Source organism: Phaethon aethereus, assembly GCF_964289735.1.
Source record: "Phaethon aethereus genome assembly, chromosome: 9".
NCBI lineage: Eukaryota > Metazoa > Chordata > Aves > Phaethontiformes > Phaethontidae > Phaethon > Phaethon aethereus.
In genome coordinates, this window is record NC_138585.1 from 22,604,991 (window position 1) to 22,625,884 (window position 20,894).

The 20,894-nt window shown below is 43.5% G+C and overlaps 1 protein-coding gene across 1 annotated transcript in view; it reads left to right on the top strand.

Moving 5' to 3' along the window:
* SPATA16 (spermatogenesis associated 16) overlaps positions 1 to 20,894 on the top strand; it is an 80,054-nt gene that overhangs the window by 26,140 nt on the left and 33,020 nt on the right. Inside the window, exons 3-4 of the mRNA XM_082003650.1 lie at positions 793 to 882; positions 11,930 to 12,014. Coding sequence (XP_081859776.1) covers positions 793 to 882; positions 11,930 to 12,014 — 175 coding nt within the window. The remainder of the gene's footprint in view (positions 1 to 792; positions 883 to 11,929; positions 12,015 to 20,894) is intronic.

The following is a 20,894-nucleotide window of genomic DNA, read 5'->3' on the forward strand; positions in this document are numbered from 1 at the left end:
AAGCTACCCTTATATACTTTATAAAACATGTAGGTAATGGTAAGTATTAAACTTTGCATCCTAGAATATGCTATGTGTACCTTTTCTCCAAACACTGGGAGAAGCGTCGACCAGAAGCGCCAGTCACTTGGAGATCTCACAAGTGGAACTAACTAGATGTAGAAGGAGCTGTCACTCTTGCCCTCCTTCTGCTCACATCAGAAGGCTACCCAATCTAACTGCTCAGCTTATGTTATTTTTACCCTTCAATCTTTGCCCGATACTGACTTAAAGACTATAGTTTGTTACACCTAGAATTGCATCTGTTAAAGTTAAGGGTCCGAGAAACATAGTACCCATCACTTGTACAGAAAATATTTCAAAATTTTCCAAGTTAGCATTAAAATACATTCTAGATGCAGAGTTTTTCCAGGTAGATGTGTCAGACAACTGCCACTCATGGTTGTGGAGCTAGGGGTTAACACGAAGTTGCACTGTAGCATTTTTGCTTGTGCTATCTGCAAGCTAAAGGCAATGTAGAATATTACCCCAAGAACAACACACAAAACCCTAATGAAACTGCACTTATTATATAACCTCAATAAAAGTTTTGATAATTTTTGTTCATGCATCACAGCTGTCGAGAGAGATACCTCTTATTACATTTGAGACAGTGTTGAGTTGTATAGAATAAGTGCATACAGTATATGTCTTAGTCACAGTTTTTATTGTAAGTCGCAGTTGATTATTAGTAGCTTTTAATGATTTAAGAAATAGAAATCTAAACTTGTGCATCTATCTCATCTTTTAAAGGAGCATTATTCTGAACCCAGCTTATTTCCGAAATCACCTGCGCCAAGCTGTTGTCTTCAGGTGCTTGGAGCGATACTCTGAAGCTGCAAGGTACTCTGGTGCTCCTGGATATCTAATGGTTTCTCTATATCTCTCTCATTCCAGCTCTCAGTAGTAAGATATCATCTTATATCCAGGCTTTTCCAAAACCAGTGGGAGCTTTGCGTTGGCTTTCTGTATATGATCTCGCATGCAGCAGACCTCCAATCCTCCCAGCTGGTGTAACACGAATAATCCCAATTATGTCCCTAGTTGCAGTTAGGCTAATGCGTTTAGGAGCATTTACTTGTTCTCGGGCACAGGGGTGAGCCCTGATCGGGTCCCAGGGCTGCGCCGGAGCAAAAGTTACGTGCACACAAGCATCTTCCACTCCCTGCTTTCCCCGTAACCCTGGACAGACTCTCAGGTGTGCTCTAAGTAGATGGAGGAAAAGAGGGGGGAAAAAAAAAGGGAAGAAAAGAAAATAATCAGAATCTCAGGGTACACTGTGGTATGCTGCAAAATTTAGCCTGCGTGCAGCTGATGAGATTGCTGGTGTGAACGGGAACTTCTGGCAGGAGAAAAGCCTGCAAGAGGAAGCTCTGCTTGTATGCTTGCATTAGCACTGCCAAAAACTAAAAGTTTCAACATTAGAAGTTTCTAACCACTTAACACGCTTAAATGAAAGAAATGCATGAGGAAATGCAATGGTGACTTGGTATGTATCACCGTTACTACCAACATTAGACACTTGCAGAGGACTGTTCGGCTGAAGACCACGAGGTATATCACAAAATATTTCACAAATCATTAGATAACTAATGGCAGAACAGTCAGTGTGAATTAGGCAAGAGACTGAAAGGGTCACTTTGCCCATCATTTAAGATGGATGCTAGTGGTAGAGCTCTGAAGCTATTAAAATAGTAGCAAAACAGTTTGTACAGGACTGAAAGACTTTATCCAAGTAGAGTTGCAGAGAGGATTTGGGAAGATGAACTTCAATTTTCTGTGCTGGACTTCAGCCAAAAACTCCAGGACGAGCACTTTTCCTTCTGCAGGACACACATTGAGATTATGTCAAAGTAATCTCCACTAGCTTTCCCACGTCAGGACAGGGAGCAGGAATCAGTTCCCCAAGGGAAGGAAATGGTTTTTCCAAATTTCTTTACAAGTATGATTTCACATAAACCTGGAATATTTCACTTGACCATAAACCCACCCACCTTTTTTAAAAAAACAAAAAACACAGCTCATTTTTCAATCTGAGTGAAACATTTTGTTGAAAAACAATGAAGTGTTGTGACAGTTACCAGATGTCCTTTTGTATCTCAGTGATAACAGTCTCTTCTTCCTAAAATCTTGTTGGCATGTTGATTCAGAGAGAAATTGTCATCTACTGAGTCATCAACTGTTGAGGTCCACTGATCAGCCAGACACTTTAGACCTGTGTTCGGAGAGTGCGTTGCTTTGTGGTGACAGGTGGGGAATCCTGCCCAGGATACTTTCAAACCCAAAAATTCACTACTATCCCAATAGGTGAAGTGATACAAGGGGAATTGTTTGGGGTGCTGGGAGGGGGGTGTCTTCCCCTTGAAGTCAGGTTGAAGATTTTTAAAAATAACAATTAAAAAAATACACTTTCAGAAGCTGATCTTTCCTAAGGAGCAATACATATAAATACCCATATTTGAGAAGGCAGCCTGAACCAAGAAAGTGTTCATAAATATGATTTCAAGTTAAAAAAAAATGTGGTTGGTGTTACTGCAGATAAGCAATCAGTAAGTTTACTACATCAGCAGGCAAGAGGGAACTGTGTCAGCCTTTTTTCCCCACATTGAGTAGCTTTCAGGAAACTAGATGATTTGAAATGAGATTATGTATTTTGTAAAGGAGAGGAACATTCTGACAGACTGAATCCAGGGTGGTTCCAAAAGCAGCGACTATAGCAGTATTCAGAGTTTAGCCTAGTTTAACATAGTGTTATAGCAACTGTGCAGAACTGCTTCTGCAGATTGTGTTAAACTAAGCTTAGCATTACTTCTGTCATCTCACCAGAGTCGCTGGTCTTAGCCGAACGCCACTAATGGTGCAGAATGTACTCTGCTCGTTACAGACAGACCATGGCATACAGATACTCAGCGGCACTTTCTGGAAATACAAACTTGGCTTTTGTTAGCGTAAGCCATCATTTATTTCTGCTTGCTTTTTGCACAAGAACAAGGTCACTCTGTTCCTCTTTCTGCTTTTAAGTATCCCTTGCCTTCCCACCCCCTCATGTGCTTTTTAGGTTATTGCGCAGCCCCATATACCCAAAACACTGCATGGGTATGCAAACAGGAGTGGCTGGCTGTGAACTGTTCTGCTTGGCACAAGCTACATGGATAATCACATTTAGCTCAGCCTACCTATCAAGCTGAGATCCCCTGAGATTTCGTCTCTGAGGACATACCAGACCAAATTCTTTGGTTCAGAGAAAGTCATAGGTTAGAGTGGGGTCAACTGTAATTTAAGAGCCTCTCAAGCTCCTCTGTGTGTAATTTTCACTAGTACAACCCAGTATCAGGAGAATAAGCATATGAAGCAGTCTAAATGCAAGGAAGTCTGAATTAATGCGAGGAGTCTGATATGCCCATATCTGCATCACTTCTGAATTCTGTAAGCTGCGTAGCGATTCCTTCGGGATAGCACTGTGATAGGATGCCACCATGTAGAGTGCAGCCTAAGGCCATTTGGCATTGTAAAGCAATTCTAGAAACATCACTGTGGGGTCACAGCATCCACAAATGATGAATTACAAAGTGCTACAACCACTTTCACTAAGAGATCAGCTAGTAAATATATTTCTCTATTGGTATCAGAGATGTTAGAAGACTGCTCTTGACAAACACAGTAAAGATTTAAACCTCAGAAGGGAGAAAACCTATTTCAGTTGAAAGACAATCTTGGCCCTTGAACAAATGGACATAAATGCTTTAGATATAAATTTACTCTGGAAGTTATCAGGAAGTTTTAGGCTTCAGAAGGCATTTAGGCTTACGATCAGCCTCCAATAGCAGGAACTGGAAGTACCCTGCCAAAGGACACACAGTCACAACTGATCAAAAGATCACTTAACCAGAATGAAGAGTTCGGGAAAGGGTCCTGGGGTCACTTTTGTCCAAAAACTGAGAAAATGCTCTTGAAGAAGGCCAAGGAGAATTCAACCTTCCCAGCAATATAAGGACTGCTACCTTAGGGAAGGATGAGATAAGGGACATGTATGTGCAAGGGGCTGTGTAAGCCACAGAAGAACCTCAGAGGTCCATACTGTCTCTAAGGACGAGCAGACAAACCAGACCGTGCTTTCAAGGACAAAAGTGCTATAAAGGGAACATGCATCCAAGGGTGAGCCCCAAAGCTCCTGAAGGAAGAATTATCAGAGCCTATGTGTCCTTCAAGTCACCAAGCCCACGGGCTGCGACCCCGCAGCTGCCTGTTACGCATCCGCAGGAGAAGGTCTGACTAGATGAGCAATAAGGCATGAAAGCAATTTTTCTTCTTTACTCAAATAGCACAGGCTATCGCTCACTAGCCTTGAATCAGTAGTAAGGTGAAAATCTGTAACTGACAGAAAAAATACGGCCACCTATTTGCTTTGAAACTGGAGTTTTAAGTACAGAAACTTAAAGCTTTTTCTCATTAAGCTGCATAGCTCTCATATTTCTGCTAATCAAAATGCTGCGCTGATTTAACAGTGTCACTGTGTTCTGTGAAAAGCTTAAGATAGCTCTTTTATCACCAGCTAGAACACTAGTGACTTGAAATTAGTTGTATACATGTAGGGGAAAACAGACTGTCTGTCCCTCTGCCAGAACAAACAACTCGTATTCATCCGGCTGCATAGAGTGGGGGTAAGCAATCCTTAAGGAGGAAGAAGTTTTAGGATCTTAATAGCTGTGGTATGGCTGACTCAGCTTTTTTTACATTCGTATTAAAAAAAGATATATAAACAATCTCATCGGCTGAAAAGCAAACTAGGTCTGCGAGTGATAAACCTCAGACCTGAACTCTTAGAGAGGGCCGTGTCCCCTTTTAGTCAGACTTGAAAATGTAGCCTGAGAAAGCTAGGTGAGTAATTTGGGTTAGTTTATATGCCTGGTGTCGTTTTGCAAAGCCTACAGTCGTACTAAGGAAAGATTTATAAATAATTGGGGTTTGGGATAGAAGCTCCAGGAGTCGCCAGCAGACTGGCTCCGGCACACGCAGCACCTGAGCTCCCTGCCTTTGCCTCCTGCCCAGGTCTTCTCTCGGACAAGAGCAAAGTTTATATTCTTTCTCCATCCTAATTGTTTCACTTTTCCTAAACAGAAACAAACCATAAATCCAAGTCTATAACAAGGAAAAGAAAACCTGTTGTTATAGCAACAGACACTCCCCGCACCGCCCCCCTCCCCCCCCCAGCCGTCAGCGCCGAGAGTCCCTCCGGGGCCCCGCCGGCAGCCGGGGAGGGTTCGCTTTGCACCCGTATTCCAGGAGCTCTGGGGGTGGCTGCCCAGCGCCTGCCCTAGGGTGGGGGCTGCAGAGCTGCTGCCCGCCCACACCCGGCGCGGGGGCTGCCCCCACGCGTGACTGCTGCCCCCACGCGTGACTGCTGCCCCCCGCCCGCCCCGGAGCGGCTCCGCGGCGCGGTTCGGCGGGCGGGGCTGCTCCGGCGGGGCGCTGGGCCCCGCTCGGCCGGCAGCGCTTTGCGCTGGAGCGCGCCTGGCCCAGGCTGGGGGAGAGCCGGATCTGGTTCCCCCCAGGCACGAAGGGATGCGAGAGCTTCTGCCGGTTTTGTGACCCCCGTCCCACCCGAGTAAGACGATGGAAGGAGCGCTTCCGAAAGCGGGTCTAGGAGAGCAGCGCTGACAAGTGCTGGCACCAGCCAAAGCCTGAAGGAAAATCCACATGGCCTATCATTTAATTTGACGCCAACATACGCTGTTAGTCCGTGTCTGATATACCGGCCGTTATTTCTGCACCGCACACATTACTCTATCACCTGAGATTGTCCAAGTGTCAAACCACAGCTCGCTCAGACAGGGCCATGTCAGAGGCAGAAGCCAGCCTTCCACACCCGCTGCCAGAAGTAAATCCGAGCATTGACAGCACAAGGCACATCCCCAACCCAGGGAGCACAAGGTACAAAGAGACACAAGAGAGCAGAGCAAGCACCAGCTAGAGCCCAGAACAAGCACGGACCGCGTCGCTCTGAAAGTTTCGTTGCATCTCTGCCAGAAGCAGTTCATCCCAGCTATGCCATGCCTTCTCCACGTGGCTCCTCTATGAAGCCAACATGGGCTTCGGGGCCTCCCACACCTCCTGGGACTTGTGCAGCACAGCCCTTTTGACTAATGTTTGTTTCATACCGGGTCACAGAGAGCCCAACATCTCACTGGGCTTAGCGACCTGTTTTCTTGAGCATCTCGTCACTTTAAAAGACTTTTCATCTCCCCATGCATTGCTCAGCTCACATTTGTAAAGCAATTTCTGTGCCCTTACATGGCAGATGCCATTAAATGAGAAACATTTGTTATCACTGCATAGCAATCTCAACACAATGCAGAAAGTTGTTACCCGCATGCAACCATGGGACAGATAACAATAAATATAATAAATGTATTCTAAATACAGATGCCATTTTCCTTGCAAGAAACTTATTTCTGCTTTCTAGCAATGGGCTAGTGACCCAGAAACTTCAGCAAAGACAGCAAGCGTACCCAGTCACCAACCTGGAAGGGTTTGGCAGGGCAAAAGACAGTTTTATAGCACCTTCCCAGTGAATTTAAAGTTCACTGGTGAAATGTTTAAAAGAAAATTTTAGCCAATCCGCTGCAGGAATTAGCAATATCAAGGTGGTATGCGTACATAATGTAACTTTTTGCCCCATTTTGGGGCTAGTCTACATATAGGTAAATCCTGACATTAGTAATTTCATTCCTGCTCAATATTCCAGAGTTCTGTTTATCTCTCATCATCTAATGGTTTCCAAGGGTCACCATAACATCAAAGTACTGAGTTTACATTTATTGAGGATATACGGAGATATTTTAAAATTAACCGTTATTATTTTGTTCAGTTTTCAAATAGGATAATTGCACTAATATTACTACCTCCTACTTATTCCAGTTATAAACATCACTCGCCTTTTCTAACCTCAAAAGAAAATAAGAAAGGTCACCCAGAGCAGAGCAGCAGTTTATTTTGCATCTCATTTCTCAGACTCAGTACTTACTGTATTAGCGATCTCAAATACCCAGGTATCTGCATCAGAGCTGATATAAGTAAGAATATTAAAGTTCCTGTTAAACTGAAAAAATAGAGATACACTTACCCTTTCCAAACAGTAGGTCTACACAGGACTAACATCACAGAGCAGTGGCCAAGGCCTTCTATTAGTACCACTTACTGCAGATCCAGGTGAGATCACTTGAAGTAGGGAGCAAAGGCAATTTTCTGCCACTTATCAGCCTCCTGATCTTAGCAGCAATTGGGGCTGAATAGCATAGGAGAGTGAAAGTTACTCTGATGTGCATAGGCTGTGATTATTCCTAAGGCTCTGCCATCTGCAGAGAAATCCTCCTCTCCCCTTTAGGGCTTCTTCCCTTTCTGTGCAGCTCAAGCGGAGTAGTGAAGGCTTAAGGAGCTGACCTTGAGTCTTGCCCTCATATTTTTTCCAGTGTTTACAGCAGTAAATGAACGCACAAGCATTTAGCAACAATGCTAATTTCTTATCTTCTTTGGCAATGTAACACTTTGTTGCATTCCAGAAAACTCTGCGTATTACTTATACCCATAGCATCCATTTTCTTGTCACGGACTTGCGTGGCTGCCGTGAAGGATTTTGGCTGTACATTGGCTGTTAGCGTCAGCAGCTGTCATGCAGCAAAAGCTACCTTTGACTCTTTTATTACAAGTCCTAAGCATGTCTGGAGATGGGCTGAGGGAGACAGTTTAAGATCTGTGGTGTGCTCTTCGCTTGCACGTATAGAAATATATCTTATTGTTCTGCACCACCAAGTGGCCAGATTTGAGCAGACGTTGCAAGACACCTTTTGGTCCAGGCTTGCTACATAAACCCAGACATGTTTGGTTATGTCATGGGAGTTCCTACTGGCCCAAACTAGCCACTAGGAAAAAAATCATTTGAATATAAAGCCTCATGTTTTGAAAGAAGGAAGTGTCACATTTTCTCCGCTATCCCCTAAGGTGTATTGTCAGAACTACTTCAGTGTTCACCTCAAACAGAGCTCTTTGGTGGGCTGCACGCTTGAAACTCAGGCATGTTTTAAGTATTTCAAATCAGTAACTGAAAATTGGCAGATGGTTCTGTAAATACGAGGCCAATATTTCTGTATATGGCATGAAGTGATTGTGTCAGAAATAGGAAGAGAATGCACGTATCTTTGTTGTTTACCATTAGAGTTTAATCCCAATATCTTTCAAAAATGCAAAAATAAAACATGACATTTCATCCAGAAAAATGCATTATGTGGTCTAAATGGGAGCCATTCTTCTGTACCCCATGTTCCTTGTGCTCAGGAGGGTTCAAAGTTGAACTCTTAAGTAGTCACTCCAGAGGTACAAATCAGAGCGAGGTCTGTTGCTGGCCAACATCACTTGTACAGAATCTCCACATGACTTAACAGCTGATCCCAACAGACTCTTCACAAGCTCCCATTTCCCTGGGGACCTGTGATTGCAGGAGATGGGCAGAAGGACCTACTGTGGCCCTTCCGTGCTGCTGAAACAGTGGTGGAGTCACCATCACTGGAAGTGTTCAAAAAACGTGTGGACGTGGCACTTCAGGACATGGCTTAGTGGGTATGGTGGTGTTGGGTTAACGGTTGGACTTGATGATCTCGAAGGTCTTTTCCAACCTTAGTGATTCTGTGAGTCTGTGAAATGTTAATTTGGTTGTGTATATACTATACTAGCTCTTATATAGCATATATAATATACTAATATGATATACTTCATACATCAGACATGTTGGTAACATGATGAGAGAAAAAGATGTTAATGAGTTCGGTCACTGCCTGAGGATCTTTAATAATTTCACAAATAGTATTTCTTCAAATAATATTTTACTTAAGTCTTATTTTAGAGTCTCATGGGCTTGTAAGTCTCTAACTGAAAGTCTTTGTCACCTGGATTTCTATGGGCCACATGGATAGGTACTCCCTGGGAGTCAGAGACCCAGCTCAGTGCTTTGTGCCTTTATGTATTTCAGTGGGAGCCAGGCTTTTAACCTGCCTAGGTATCTTAATCGGTCCTTTGGTTTCCGAGTGTTTACGTCCCTAAATATTTTTCAGTCTCCAGCTCTGTAACCATATTCAGACAGTGTAATTTCATCTGTGTCCCTGCGTCTGGAAATTCATAGATTCCTATTGCATGCGTCACTTTGGTTCTGTGAATCGAGCCTCGGAGAGCATCAAAGAAAACTCTCTGACTTGGGCACATTTGGGGTTGGACACAGGCTATCCACATAGAGCCTTAATGCTTGTGTTTCTTTTGAAAGCGGAATTTTTTAAGTCCCTCATAAGGCCCAAGGTCACAGTAGCAAGCATCAGTCCTGACTTGTGTGTGCTCCCTGATGGCCAAGAAACTGAGAAGTAAAATTGGGATGGAGACACATGAAAGGCTCGGGGAGGTTTTATGTATGCACCTTGCCATTCCTGATGTAATGCACAGCAGTACAGGAGAAATCTAGCAGGAATAACAGCAAATATTGAAAAACTAAACACGAATGCTGGAAATGTTAAGTGTGCTTCTGATTATTTAAATAAGAACAAATTAAGAAGGAAGAATAAAGAGGAAAGGCGTTTGTCTGGAGTGCAGCAATGCCTGGAGACCTCTGCCACGATCCGAGCGATGTTGTGCTGAGCATCCTGCGAAGAATTCGCAAAAGATTGAGCCAGGAGGACTCGCGCACCAGATAGATACGTAAATCAGTCAAATATGACCATCCACATTTTATATCTGATGCTGGGAAACAGAGAAAGATGAAGCGACTCGTCTGCTCTGGGCACACCTCCACCTTTGAAAGCAGTGCCACGCTGGGAGAAGGCGGCGTTGGCTACCACCGAGGAGTGGCAGGTCACAACTTGGATGTCGTGCTGTGCTGTCGGTGGGATGGAGCCTCGCTTCGCCGGCCCGCGGCCTGCAGTAGGCATGGCAGAGCGTGCTGCGGGTGTCTGCGTACCGACTGATTGTGTGGAGCCGAGGCAGTGCTCCCGCGGCCGCAGGCAGCGGCAGGGTGATGCTCGGGGTTAAGGATTTGCCAGTTCTAATCTTTGAAATGACAGCAGTTGGGGGACACTATATCGATGGGATCCCAAATGGTAAATGACGGCTTGCAAATGTCCTTTGACTCCAAAAAAGACAAGGCTTTAATGCTCGAGAGGTGCTCTAAATTTAGATTGAAAGTCCCTTCGTTCTGACGATGTGGCCACAGGAGGCCACCACCGCTCACGTACACTGGTAGGGGCTGCAGAACCAGCTACTGCCATTGTCACGGGAGCTGGAAGCTTTGTAGACCACCTCTAGGAGACCAAAGGCACAGAATAACGTGGCAGACTTGTCTTCCCCCATTTTTGTGCTGCATGCTTATTTCCCTTTTACGCCTCAAGGACACCGTGAACATCTTTCCCCAAAACCGCCACCGGCATTAGGTCAAGCAGGCAGTGCTGGATGCTTTGCTCACCTTCTCTGCTTCGTCCGTAGGTTCCATATGTCATTCCTGAGATTAAACCTTGGCACCATTTGGAGTCAATGAGAGCTTTGCCAATGATTTTCAGGGCAATGAGGATTTCATCCTTTGTTCATCCTGTGCCGGCTGGGCTAACGATGTTCAGTTAGAAACTGCTCTTTGTTCTAGCGCAGTCAAGAGGATTTTTGCCAATGATTTGAATGAGCATTGGATAAAGCTTATGGCTAAATCCAGTCCTTACGCAAAAATCCATGGATCCTGCTGAATTGCTTTTCTCCCAGTGAAATTAATGGGAGCTGTATGAGAACATCTAAGGGAAGATTTAGTTCCTGTTTATGACAATATGTTACCCCCTGATACTGGGCCTGCTTTGCAATGTTTATTGTTAAATCCGTGTATTTTTGGTTATATCTCATTAAGAACATAATACAGCCTTGGAAAGTACATTCTGAAAGGGTATTACAACAGGATTGGGATTACTGTTTGTGAGACACTTTTAACTAGGGGGAAATTTCAAATTCAATTTACAGTAATGTCAAAGCACAATTAATATATAGGCAATGATAAGGGGAACATGCAGAAGTACACATTGATAGCACTACATCAACAAATAAACTTTCGGTGCTAGTAATTAGGTACACAAGATTATTATATGTTTAATTGACTAAAGTGACAATTTGGAATTACATCTAGTCACATTTAATTGGATTTGGAATCTCTAGAGGAAAGGAAACGGAGAGCAGTGTGGAGAGGCAGCCATAAAAGCAAACTGATTTTCTAAAGTCTGTTAAGACTCTGCATTAATATCCATTGCACAATAGTTTTTTAATATCCCTCAGACTAGAAAGAGTAATGCAATGATTGTCACAGACAGTGGGAGTACTAAAGCATACTCAATCAGGTAGCAAGATAGATGATTACTTTTCATTTGGGTTTTTTTTTTTAAGATATAGTTTTATCAAAGGTGAACTATATCCAAGTTTGCCATAGACAAGCGATATTCCCAGACTGCCAAGCTATGGGGTGTTATACGTGTTGATGCTGTCCTAGAAGAAATGTACTTACATATAAGATATTTTACCCACAAATACTTTAAAGCAAAAAAATAAAAGGCAGACTAAAATATTGTATAGCAGTCACTACATATTTGCTCAGAGTAAAATATGGGAAAGCTATTAAAAGAAAAGGTAGGGTTGTTTCCTTGCGGATAGTTTAGCCAGCTAAAAAATGTTTACTAATGCTTGTCTTAAAGTTGGACAAAAACTGAGAGTTATGTGTAATCTTTTGATACAAACCTCATGTTACACTCTTTTAATATTACCTCCTTTAAATACTGCTATATACATCCTTACCTCCCTGTACACTCATTTATTCTGCTTTTTTCATCAGGAGCGCCATGATTGCTGACTATATGTACTGGCTGACAGGAGGCACTGAGCAGCATATAAGCAAGCTCATCAAACTGTATTGGCAGGTAAAAATTGATAGCCCAATGAGGAAGGAGGTGCCCATCTCACTATTAAGACCAAGATGAAGGATTATTGCTTAAAAGACTGCCGACAAAGGTAGCTCTTGGGCATATCAATCAACAGGACACTATATAGTACTACTGTATTTATAATGAAGTAGATTTTCTTGGACTAATTTTAAGGGCAAAATTCAAGGTTGTTAACCCTTGGCTCATACTTCAATTTTATGGACTGCTATAAAATTTAATTCTGGATACTGTATAGTCCCCTAAGCTATTTTTTGTGAAGTCTTCCTACCTTAGTGACACTTTCCTTTTGCAATTTGCATGATACTAATCCTCTGACACCTTTCCAAACTCTTCAACTGGAAGGGGAGGAAAAAATGACTGTAACGAATGGTCTCAGAGGAACATAAAGTGCTCTGTGAAGGATGGCTAGGTAAGACCCCAGCCTACAAAAATTACTTATGTGGGGACTAGACCATTGACTTCAATGAGACTCGTCTCTTGAGTGATATTTGAGATGGCTGTTCAGCCGCATCAGCACAAATTTAAGGTTAAGGGTACCCTTTTCTGCTCCGAGGAGAGCTCTCACACAAACTTGGAGGTGAACGGATGCTAGATCCTTTGCTGGGAGAGGCTTGTCGCTGCAGGAGCTTATCACTGCCAGGGGTGTCCCAGCCTTCACCCCCCAGTTTCAATGGGACCAAAGTGCAATTCAGAGGGAGTGCAGCGTCTGGGCCTCAGGTGGTGGAAGACCCTTCTGGCTCCTAGAGTGGACCCGGCCCTCAGGTCCTCCTGGTCCATACAGGAAATTTAATGATACTAGAAACAAGATAAGTCCATTGCGATAAAATTTCAGAGTCTGATTCTGATCCCATTTATTTTGGGTTTATTCTGTGAGAACATCTGTGACATCTGTACTTTATGTGAAGTGGTGCAAAATATGTCTGACATAAGCCAGAGTAATAAAATTCAGAATCTGGTCTTTTATCTTCACTCACATGATAAATTCTTCCTCTTTAAGACTATTATTAGTTGCATTCTCATTGGTAAAATGGAATAAATCTCAGTCCTGGAAGCTGCTGAATTTCAGTACTGCTGTGAGTGCAAAGTGCATCTCATTCAGAGAATTACCCACCGGGCTAGTGTTTGCAGTGCCTGTGAACTTTCTTATATGCTTTCCAGCAGAGAATTTCTTCTGTACAGAACAGTGTGATTTTTTTCCCCACTGGGTCAGACTCGTTTAAAATCTTGAGTTCACAAACAGGTTTTATGAAGGGGTCATTTCTTCGAATGGAATGTCTTTTTTTGTCTCTTAACGCTGGTATCCATTGACTTCCCTTCTTGATGTCACGGCCATGAAGCTTCAAAGAATAAACCTCTAAAGGAGGAGCTGTCATAGCTGTCCTCTCCCCTAAGGGTTCAAACTGTCCTGCTATGTAACAGGGCCGAAAAAGTGGCATGAAGGACAAGATTCATCACAGTGCCTCCTCCTAGAGTCTAATCCAGGAGCTGTGGTTGGGCTAAGGAATGAACCAGACCAGAAATGGAGCTACTGAGCCGCTTCCAGCCATTAGCATCATCATACAAAACAGATAGCAAGGGCCAAGGGATTTTTGCAATGGTAGGACTCTGGTTCATCTTTGCTTCAGTCCAAAGCTGGCAGCTCCTTTCTCTTCATGATGGAGAGTCCCTGTGTGGGTCTCCCTGGACCCCGTAGTACCAAGAGGCACCACCGTGCTGTTTGTGCCCCATTCCCACTCCTTCTCTGCCTTTCTTCTGAACCTGAGCTGCTGTCATTTTCGTCTGCAGAAACTTTGAAATGTCAGTAAAGATCTAACCATTTGTTTGATCCCCCACCGTGCTTGATTTTCACTGGGAGACAGAGATTGCTGGGCAATTTTGTGCCTTTTGTGCGTATGCCTCAGCGTGGGCCAGGCTGAGGATTCAGCGGTACCTTTGTGCTGACACACACGCAGCAGAGGCAGCTGGGTGCCCAGCACTGCTCCCACTCAACTTAATAGCTAGCACTTAAGAAACGCTGTTCCTGAAGATATATCCCCAGCACCAGTAACAACCTTTTCCTTCCCGAGCTGATGAGTTCTGTGCACTCAGCATCAGGAGTGACTTCAATGACATTAGAGCACACAGCAACAATTATGCAGTATGATGTAGCACGTGACACTGCACTGGGACTTTCCACCACAGAGACCAAGCAGAGGTAACATAATCTTTTTTATTAATATTCTCTCTAACAGTGTAAAGCTGAAAATAACTTGTCACGACTGTACATGCTCATGTGCCTTTGTAACCAAAGCAACAGCTATTGATGCACGCTTTACTTGCTAACTACTCCTCTGCCCCAGAACTCGCTCGTGTTGGCTCACAACCACCAGCAAAATTTTCTGACGAGGAAGGGAATAGGTGGTGAGCAGAATGGTTTGTTTTTCGCTTTTGTGAAGAAAGACTTTTGGATTAGATACGTCACTCTTCGCTTTGATCAGTGGGGTCATGTATATAATCTTCTGGTGTGTCATTGACTACTTTTGTTTCTTCAGGTGATGATTCTGTTAACTGCTGGAAAAGACTTTTCCTCCTCACAGCCTGTCTTCTGCTTCTTTCGTAGCTTCAAAATATACAGACCACTCGCATCCTTCAGCTGACATCTTTACTGCAAAAAATTCAGGCCCTTAATTCATATCTGCAAAGCTCTTTATTATTTATCCTACTTTTAAATCATTGTTTTTTCTCTCCTGATCTATTCCTCATGCTCAGAGCAGTCTTTATCTTGGTCTTTCCTTTGGTTTTCTTCTCCTGATTTGGCTTTATACTTTCCATTGAGCTTCCATCAACTGCCAGGAGTCCTTTTTCTTCAAAACTCTTCTTAAAACATCCTCAAATCGCTCCCCTCCTCGTTATTACCGGTTACATATTTCTGCTTCTTCAGCAGTGATCTGTTCCACGTGACTGTGTACCTCCTCTTAGGCACACTGCAAGGTTTGTACTGTCAGATTTTTAAGGCCAGATGGGCTCATATTGACGAATTATCTGACTTCCTGCATAAAAGCACCCCAGAATCACACCCTTATCTTCCTGCACCAGTGCCAAAAGAGGAAAGCAGAAACTGGTTTTGAGAAAGTTATGCAATCCCCATTTAAACAGTTTAATAATATTCACCATAACCCATCTAAAAGAGGATTTGTTACATAGCTGTTCCCTGTTTCTCCCCCAGTTTACAAACTGGGATCTTACTTGTCCAGGACAAACTTCCAGCAATTTATATTATGCATTCATCTCCCAAAGCTGCAAGATCCTTTAGTACTTGTTATCTTCCCCCTGTATATGTACCTATGGATTATGATCAAGGCAACTTTAAATATTCTTTTTGATTAGCTTTTTGATTAGCTTTCTTTGATTATCCCCTTTAAAGTAAATCATCTATTTCTGGATCTTCTGTACAGTGATATGTAATATCTAATGCCCTGTGTTGGTTTTGAATATTAATACCGGCCTTCCATTCCACTCTGAGATAAAGGTATAACGCTGATGAGAGGTGAAAAAGTAATTTGCAATGGATAATATTATTCAGCAAGTTGGGCCATTTTCTCTCTTCAAATATTTTATTCCATGGATTGAAAATATACATTCTAAGTTAAAATATAATCAAATGGATGGGCTTTTTTTCATAAGCCACTACAGAATGTGCACTGGATGATTTGTGTATTAGCTGTTGGATTTTAAAAAGGCAAGTTAAATAGAGTTCATTACAATAAATAATCATGTGAGAGTTATTAAACGTATTATGGTGGATGGTTGCAGAGTGGTAACAGCAAGATAAAGTTTAAACCTACGTATTGTTATAGTCAGGCAAGCTCCCTAGCATTTATTGTCAGCAATGCAATTTCTCAGCTGGTAATAGCAAAACAAACAATAGACTTGAGATATTTCATCCCATAGAAACCACACCCATACTACAACGTCAAAAATGCCCAACATTGTCAAACACGAACTTTGCAAATATCTTGAAAGTCACAGCCTGATTTGACCAATATCTGTCACAGATATCTTAGTATAAAATTTATAAGCATCTCAGGCTTAACTCATCAGCACACTACAAATGTAATTGCTTTTATTATTCCACTGCGAAAACCATGTGGCCTTTTTCTATACTAAAGGTTCAGCTCTAGCACCCATTATGCGCTTCTATCCAAAGTCAATCCCATCTAGCCAAAGTCTTACACTAAGTGCCGTTGCACCAGCAGCACTTACATTGCAAAAACAGAACGCCAGGAAGGCATTTCAAAGCTTGTGGGTTCCTATCTGTATGCTTCTTCCGTAGCCATCTGCACTAAAAGCCTTAACTCCATGATGCAGCCAATGTGTATTTGCTACAGCCCACGTGGAGACCTTTATTTTGCACTGGAGTAAACCGGGCGTTTAGCTTTAGTTTCAGTTCAGCCCCAGTGTTTTGGCCAAGACTGCAGCCATCGCAGAGCTGCTCTTAGCAGATGGAAAATACTGGCTCTGCGGCTGCTGCACACGGAGCTCACAAACTTGTGTTTCTGAGAATATTTCTGTCAGCTAAACTCAGCGTCACAGAGAAAGCTTCCAGTAGCACATGCATTGGCTGACATGGAGGTTTGGGTATTCGGGCGTTTGTTTTGCCCTCTGTTATGAACATCAGGTGCTTCCGTTTCAAAAATCTGGGCTGTGGCAAGCACTGAGCGGTACACACATGACACAATAAAGCGAACGATGACCTAGCCCTGCAAGGTGGCTGAACACCTACGGCGCAGCGATGAATGCTGTCAACTCCTTTAGAGCTCAGCTTTATCTCACACCTTGCGAGGTGACGATCCAAGGCAAGAAAGTTAAAAGGAGAAAGCTTTTGGTAGCCAAAACCTCTTCCACAGTCTCAGCCGGTGACGAGGTCCGGCAGCAATCCTGCGTGCCCATGCTTGACCCGTGTCCTGCTACGGAGCATGAGGTTTCCAAGCTGGCAACAGCAGGGATGTTTTGCAGTCCTCCTAATGGAATGACTGATAGGAGCTGACAGGCAGCCTCTCTGGGCAGCCTGGCCATCATATCACTGGGAAAATATATTTCTCATTCATTCTTGAGGCTATTTTAGCAGATCAAGCTGTGCCACACTTCACTGCCGAAAAGTCCCTTCTTTAATCAAATCTGGGGGAAAATCCCATTGAGGTCAATGACTGTTGTGTGTACAGGCAGAAGTAAGTGCCTAATATGCGTAAGTCTATATTGTCTCAGAGGTCTGTGGAGCTTGTTTCTGCTTTAAGAATTACTTTTGAATTTCACCATGTCAGAAGACAGATAACATTTCTCTTATCCCCCTTCATAAAAAACAAAAGGTGATCCTCCCTCTTCTGTATCTGTGGCCATTTTGAAGGACAACACTTGCCTTGAAGCATTGTTGTTTCATTTTCTGATGGAAAATTGGGATGTAATCGTTTTCCTCATCCTGCACATTAGAAGAACAAAAAGATTTTGGCCCGTAAGCAGGAAAATCAGTTCGTTCTTAAGACACTGCACTGGTACCCAGATGATCTCAGTGCAGCTTCTGACCAGTTCACGGGTTTCTTATGTTTTCGTTGCAACATGACTGAAGTAACTTGTCAAAATTAAAATTATTAACCTTTTTTCAGGGCAGAATGGGCCTCTTCCTATGTATGTCCTTGTAGGGATTCAGACTAGTCTGGCTTTGGAATATACTGTTTGTAAGACGTAACTCCCTGCTGCAAAAAATCAGCTTCATTCTGCTCTTAGGTACACTAGTGAAAATATGGAGTAATTGAAAACTGGATTGAGAAGGCAAATAAAATAACACAGAAGAGAGTTTCTATCATGTTGATACCGATTCGGGAGCTTTTTATTGCTGTTGTTACTGCTGATATTTCCATTCCAGAAATAATTCTACATGTACAAAACCAAGGAACTTAACATTTTTCTTGTATTCTTTCCTTTTTAATCATATTTACCTCCACAAATTTTCTACCTACTTCTACTTTTCTGGTACCAGCTCATTCATGGTAGAATACTTGTTGCTTGAAGGATACTTATATTTACATGGTAAGAGAAGTTATTAGTTTACATGTCGCAGTTATTAAAACAGATGGATTGTCTCTAATTTCAGGAAAGATGGATTTATTTGATACCAGCTGAATGTGATAGGCAGCATATACCCCTTGCTGTTGAAACCCCAATATGAAGCAAAATACCAACCCAAATAGAGCTTTAACTGACACCCAAAAATCATGTCTGAGAGATGTTTAACAGGAACAACATGGCCAGCAAAGCTCCAGACCATTCCAAAAATCCTACAGGGCAGCTCAAAAGTAATGTGCATATTTCACAAATAGAATTTTCAACTCATTCTGGCTTTTCCTGGATCTCAAAGCAGAACTTTAAGATTTACCAAAGAAACCTGAGAAATCAGCGTAGAAAACCAGCCCTTTTGTGCTGTTCTCAGGCCCTTATTGTTCCCTTGAGTTGCAAAGGCCCTTAAGAAGTTACACATTCATTATCGTCTTCCCTTTCTTTGTATACCATCTCCTTTATTCGGGGAAATGAAGCTACAGGCAGGAGTTTGTGCTGTTCCCAGGATCATTACTGGTTATGTGGCTTTCCATCTGCGCGTCTGCTCTTGAAGGACAGAGGACATCACACAAAAAGAGATAAAGTCACTTTTCAGAAACATCTTTATATACAGTCAACTTGTCTTCTACCAAATTAGCAGCCATTCAGCCACATAAAGTAGTTCGCTATTGCAACGACTCAGGCATGATTTTTCGCTGCCCCTTTGAACAGTGCTGTCCATTTTACAGGCTAACCACATCAGTCACCATCTCTGGCTGTCTGATTCATCTCTTCATGTTTAAGTCAAGTTCCCAAAAGATGTTGAGCTCAGTGCTAGGAAGGACTGACATCTCCTTCAGTTGGCTTCTGCATTTTAGTTTCCTTTTCTTTTCCTTTTTTTTTCTTTTTTTTTTTCTTTTTTTTTTTTCTTTTTTTTTTGTCTTTTTGGGCTAAAAGCCCTGAAAATGCACTACAGCAAGTATCCCACTTTTCTCCCAGGAGTATTTCCCTGACAGGGTCACTTCCCACCTCTCAAGCACTTGCCTGAAACACCAGTTGGATGCAGTTGGCCAGTGGGTTCTGACTACATTCACGTACAGCGCTTGGCGATGCTCTGCCTGAGTGAAGTTGTCTCTCTGAGCCCAGGCTACCGGAGCTGTTCAGCCGAACACAGTTTATAATCCCCTTTCACAAAAAAAAAGCCCTGCTGTTTAAGCTGTGACCCGTTCCCGACATAGCGGGAGCCACGCGGAGCTGGCCCGACGCCTGCTGAGGACTTGTGACTCCCAGCACGGGAAGGGCAGTCCTGCAGCTCCTGGCGGTCACGGTGAATTGCCTCGTTGGAATTAGGGTATTTCTCACCACCAAAACTCTCTTATCTTTAAGAAAGGAGCAATATTAACAAAACAGGATAAAAGCTGTGGGTTTGGGCAATGGCTTCATGTAGAGGGCAATTGGCCCGTTCGCGGGGGCGATTCGTTGATGTTTGCAGCCCCGGCCCCGCTGCCCCGGCGCAGATTTGTGCCTGTCTCTCCTCCACGCCAAGGCAGCGTGTCTGCACGGCAGCTAGCCGGGCGGCCGGGAGCCTGCCAGCCCGGCACGTCGGCCACGCTGGCTGTCCAAGGGAGCTCGGCTCGCTGCGCTGGAGCGGCGCTGCCCACGTCACAGCGTCCTGTGGAGGCGCGAGGCCCCAGCTGGGGCAGGGGGAGGTGGCCCAGGCCAGGAGCCACCACTGCAGGGGTGCTTGGAGCTCGAGCTCCTGCCTGGTACGGATAGGCATGGTAGAAACTGGTGGCAACGAACCATGACTGGAGCAAGAACAGGGGCTCACCTTGTCAACGCTCTGGACCAGCCTTGCAAAGGCTGTTTATAGCCTTTGTTTCATTGTTTTGTTTATAGCCTCTGTTTCACTGGTCTGAGTCGCTCCACCAGAGAAGAGAAACACTGAAATCCTTCACATTAACCCCTGCGCTGAGATGGAAGGGTAAGATCCTCAGTTGGCATCAAGCGATACAAGAGCTGAGGGCTCCCGCAACGCTCTCCATGCATATGAGCTTGTGAGACCAGAGGATGGGCTCCTGGACAGAGAGCTTCCCCAAACTAGAGTTGTATTTCAACATTCCTGCTCAGTCCCTGCTTTCCCACCTGCCAGCATCATGGACAGGGAATTTCATAGCAGCCTCCAGTCTTTTCCATACTCTATGTGTTCTGTGGTATTCCTTTAATGAACAGTGATCTCGTTGGAAGGCTATAAAGCACGGATTTCTTTTCTCCCAAAATAAAGAGATACTTATTGGAGCATCAGACGGATCCTGAAGCCTAAGGTAACCCATCTGCAATACATCTGCCTCTGCCTTTCAGAAGTCAGTAGAATACACGGACCTATCGCTGTGGTGCTCTGCGAATCCCCTTTCAAAAAATACTGCATGCAAAATAACTCGCAGAGACTTAAATACGTTAATAACTTAAGAACCTAAATAAGCTGATATTTGATGTGACCTACATTAATGGGGGGGCATTACATAGCAGATAAGCAGAAAGTTCTCATCTATTGTATAATACATGATTTATTCATACCATAAACATATTGAGGAAAGGATATGCTCTGGCATTCTGTCTACTTATTTTGCCAGCAGGAAGGAAAAAAAAAAAATGATGTAAGAAGATCATTCTGGTGAGAAGATATTCATATCATAACAGCAACAGACTTAGTGGCAGGGCTGCCAGATACTTCTCTATGGTTGGAAGGACGTAGAGAAAAGCACATAGGTTGCACCACAGTGCACC